Source organism: Scatophagus argus, chromosome 2, assembly GCF_020382885.2.
Source record: "Scatophagus argus isolate fScaArg1 chromosome 2, fScaArg1.pri, whole genome shotgun sequence".
NCBI classification, from domain to species: Eukaryota; Metazoa; Chordata; class Actinopteri; family Scatophagidae; genus Scatophagus; species Scatophagus argus.
The window spans coordinates 27,847,886-27,852,260 of NC_058494.1; the positions used below are offsets into that span (position 1 = coordinate 27,847,886).

Genomic DNA, 4,375 nt, shown 5'->3' on the forward strand with positions numbered 1-4,375 from the left:
CTGTTCTTCCCATTCCGTCCTCGTGCGTTGAATGCAGCCTTCACAGCAGGTAAATGTAGGAAATGTCTTGCTAGCAAACAGACAAGATTAAAATGTGAAAGTAGTCAACACGGGCACGTTCAGAATAATGTGTATTAGTGCATTCATGCTTACTGCACTTTTATATTGCAGCTGGTAAATATGGGGCCGAACTGCACTCAGGTACAGTACCTGAGTAGACTTATTGGTTACTATCGGCACTGGCAGTACCATATTTCACTGTTTGATATGAGCTGGAGTTGTTGCACAACAAGAAGTCTCTGATAGCATTAACTGCTAATCTGTTAGCAATGTCACGGGTTACACTGCAGATTTACATTGTTTTACGGTTAGAAGGTGGTCGGAGACAAATACTGCTGACTGTACATAAATATGGATGACAGAGAGCCCTCCAACGGGGAAGAGCTGAGCGCTGCTCCTGATTGGCTCAGACGGATGTATGGCTGCTGCACAGACTCTGACTCCAAATGACACCACCAGAACAAGATGGACGAGACATTTTGGCTTCACTTTAGTACAGCTGGAGGAAGAGGAGACGCATTGACCAACTTCATAGATGTCAAACATTTAGATGAACTGTTGTTTTCAATTGTTGAATTGTTGACTTCTCAGGCTACAAACAACTCACAGTGACAACAGGAGGGACCAACTACTTTTTTTCATGAATTGTTATCTGAATAATTTCGACATAAATTAACTTTTATTAAAATAATTAACTAATTAATTTTAATTAGCGTTATTCTTTCATTCATTATTCGTAGCTGCCTTTGAAAAGCACAGTCAGGGGCGGGCGTTTTATGCTGTGTTATGGTCACGGTGGAATTAACGCAGAGTGAAGCCTCTTCTCAGACACAGACGATCTTTGGGTGAAGGCTCTCCGGATAAAGATAGAGACACGGTGAGCATGCGCCCGAGGGGTCATCGAAGAATCCAGTAAATAGAAGCCCGGAGCACGAGCCGAATGTCGACGCTGACGTCACAGCTCTACATTGAGAGCTCGAGCTGAATTGTAAGCGCGAGCTTAGACGGAGGCGCGCCGAGGCGAAGGACACAACTACGATGAACTCCCGTCGGTGCGACTCTGCTGCGTTCTGAGGGAAAATACAACCGCATTTTGTCGTAAGCTCTGGTGATTCCGTCTTGCCAGCAACGTAAACAAGCCGACGGACATTTTGGAGAGTTTTGCATTCGCTTCGGGGTTACAACATGTCCTCCGCGGCGGTCGCTGCCTCCAGAAGGCAGTCCTGCTATTTGTGCGACTTGCCCCGCATGCCGTGGGCGATGATCTGGGATTTTAGCGAGCCCGTTTGCCGTGGATGTGTCAACTACGAGGGGGCCGACCGGATTGAGTTTGTTATCGAGACGGCCCGGCAGCTGAAGAGAGCACACGGCTTCCAGGACGGTCGCTCTCCGGGCCCGGGGAAGCCCCAGCACGCCGGGAAGGACATCAACCACTCGGCTGGAGACCCGGGCTCCCGTCCGCCGCAGCCTTTGGACCGCTACCCGCTGTCTGACCGGCCGCCCCGGCTGGGACCGGAGTACCAGGCAGGGAGGCAGGCAAACGGCCTCCCTATGCCAAACGGATTTCCAAAACCCGACGAGCCTCCGGAGCTGAACCGTCAAAGCCCCAATCCCCGCAGGACTAGCACGGTTCCTCCCAACCTGGTGCCTTTAGTGAACGGCAGCATACCGGCCATACACCCGCTCAACGGCCGCCCGGCTCAGATGGGTCTGTCCGGGGTTCTGGCCGCGCCCGCCCACGGGGAGCACGGCAAGCGTCCGGAGGAGCTGAAAGACAAACACGCACTGGCGGACATGTCGGACAGCCATAAGGAGTGGATGGGCAAAGGCAAAACAGTCAGGGACCTGATGGCGCTGCACACGTTCGACACCAGGTTCAAAAAGGACCACGCCGCCATGCAGCGGGTGATGGGATACGAGCCGAGCGCCACTTCCTCAAAAACAGGTACGTCTATTTCTGCCTTTTCCCAGCACGAACGATTTCAAACAGTCACGCTTTGTGAAAAGAGGAACTTAGCTGCGCTGAAGTCCTGTGTCAGCGGTTTGCACGCATGGCGCTGACGTGTGCACGGCGGCGCGCGGTGATGCCACGCTGCTGACACGGACCCGCTCACCTCTGCACGCCCCGCGTTGGCACACAGCAGCAGGGACACAAACAAAGCTGTTATTCACTGTGGAGAGGTTTCCTGTGTTTGACTGTGGTCAGAGCAGCAGGCTGTGTGTGTTAACCCTCCTCTTCCTCTTCCTCTTCCTCAGACAGGGGGAAGCACCCACGGAGCATGAAGAGGAAGGCCTCCCCGGAGCCCGATGGCGAGGGCAGCGCCCCCAAGATGAATGGCGGCGAGGGTCAGCCCTGGCTCCCGTCCCCCTCCGAGGTCCTGAAGATCCCCCCGGCGGCCTTGCCGGGCTTCTCAGCCGCTCCGCCGTCCACCATCTCCCCCCACTCCCGCACCACGCCGCCTGAGGCTGCCACGGCGCAGAACGGCCAGTCCCCCATGGCGGCGCTCATCCTCGCCACTGATAACGCGGGCAGCACGGGCTCACCCAAGGACGCCAACCAGGTACACTCCACCACGGCGGGCGCGCGGCGGAACAGCGGCAGCCCCCTGTCGCCGTCCTCGGCCTCTCAGAGGAGGCTGGCCCAGAGGGACGGGCCCGTGAGCGCCAACCCCTCCGCTCTCCACGCAGCCGGCGGCATGGACGCCCATGCGCCGCCGCCCCAGAGCATTCCAGACTCTTCCGTCCCGCCGGGCAGCGTGCCGCTGTGCTGCACCCTGTGCCACGAGCGGCTCGAGGACACTCACTTCGTCCAGTGCCCGTCTGTGCCCTCGCACAAGTTCTGCTTCCCCTGCTCCCGGGAGAGCATCAAGCAGCAGGGCGCCACCGGGGAGGTGTACTGCCCCAGCGGCGAGCGGTGCCCGCTGGTGGGCTCCAACGTGCCCTGGGCCTTCATGCAGGGGGAAATAGCCACCATTTTGGCCGGGGACATAAAGGTCAAAAAGGAGAGGGACCCTTAAAACGCTCCCCAGCTGTTTTCCTTGGATCTCTTTTCCTTTTGTAACCCGACTGCGGCAGCAGGACGTAAAGTGAAACCAGTTTACGGCCACACGTCATCCGGCGAGCCCCCGAGAGCCTGACGGACATGTACATACTGGACACGAGGGAAGCGTAGACTTCGTAAACATGGCTGTATAATTCTTTTGATTTTTCTTTTTCAATACTTTGTGTTTCTATAATTTTGAAGGTATGTACTCCTGCTAACAGACCCTCCCCACATCACACTTGTTTCTTTTCAGCCTGTCGGTGTACACCTGGTCTGGAGACGCTCCAGCGTAGAATGTGACTAATCTGAGCACTTGGCAAAAAAAAAACAAAAAAGAAAAGAAAAAAAAAGAAAGAAAAAAGAGAAAATGCTTCTAGCTGTACATGTATGCACTTGTTTAAGAAAAAAACTTGCCAAATACAGTTTCAGACCTTGTAATAATACCTCTAGTGTCTCTGTGGTTTGTTTATTTTCCATCATGAGCGAGCCAGGAGTTTGGTCGCAGAGCCGCGGCCTGACTGTGATTCAGTCATGATGCAATACCTTCCAACGGGAACAAACCAGCTTCCAGGGAAGAGTGGGTGGAGGAAAAGTCAAGGAGAGAGGGAGGAGGAGGAGGGGTGAAGGCCGAGGTAGAAGTGTGTTGCATAAACATTTTGTACAGTAAATTACGTGGGGGCGGGCTGAGGCCGCTCGCCGCAGGGCGGCGGGAGATAACAAGGGCCTAAAAATAGTCTGTCAGAGTCGCCCGGTGAGGCGTTTGTTGACTTCACGTCACAGTGAGTTTCAGCTCCTCTGCATATGGACGACAGTGGAGCTACGTGCTGTTTTTCCCTTCGTGGCGTCTCGCCAGCCTGTCGTCTTCTCTTTAAGAAGCACTCGGGGCCGCTGCTGGCCGAACCCACACAGCCCCGATTCCTGTGAAAACACTCTGGAGACGTGAGGTCACGAGCGGCGGCCTGCACGGACTGTCACGATTGGACCGGAGCGAGCGGCTCGTCACATGAGCTCGGTCTGATGGAGGGCGACGGAGCCGCCTCCTGACTCTGCGTTGGAGGCAGAGCGCGTGCGAACAGGCTTCATCAGACCGAATGGGTGCCGTCGCAGAGGAAGTGGACGAGCCTTTAAATCTCATTGTTCTGCCTCTCGTCACAACAACACATCTGCAGCTTTTCAGTGAACGTTTTCCTCGTTCGTGTGTGATTTGGCCACTTGTGGATGTTCTGTGTCTCCGTCACATTCGGCTGGTTCCGCCTCCAGGAAGACAAATAA

General features: G+C 55.0%; 1 protein-coding gene across 1 annotated transcript; it reads left to right on the top strand.

Moving 5' to 3' along the window:
- The first annotated feature begins 942 nt into the window (after positions 1-942).
- On the top strand, positions 943-3,546 carry irf2bp2b (interferon regulatory factor 2 binding protein 2b). The gene is made up of 2 exons (XM_046376501.1): positions 943-2,005; positions 2,317-3,546. The coding sequence occupies exons 1-2, from the start codon at positions 1,246-1,248 to the stop codon at positions 3,075-3,077; spliced, it is 1,521 nt and encodes a 506-aa protein (XP_046232457.1). The 5' UTR covers positions 943-1,245; the 3' UTR covers positions 3,078-3,546.
- The last annotated feature ends 829 nt before the right edge of the window (positions 3,547-4,375 follow it).

What these genes read in the sequence shown, in the direction of transcription:
- irf2bp2b (XM_046376501.1), top strand. Translation starts at nt 1,246, where the DNA reads ATGTCCTCCGCGGCGGTCGCTGCCTCCAGAAGGCAGTCCTGCTATTTG. An exon ending in CGCCACTTCCTCAAAAACAG is followed by an intron (nt 2,006 to 2,316) that starts GTACGTCTATTT and finishes CCTCTTCCTCAG; the next exon opens with ACAGGGGGAAGCACCCACGG.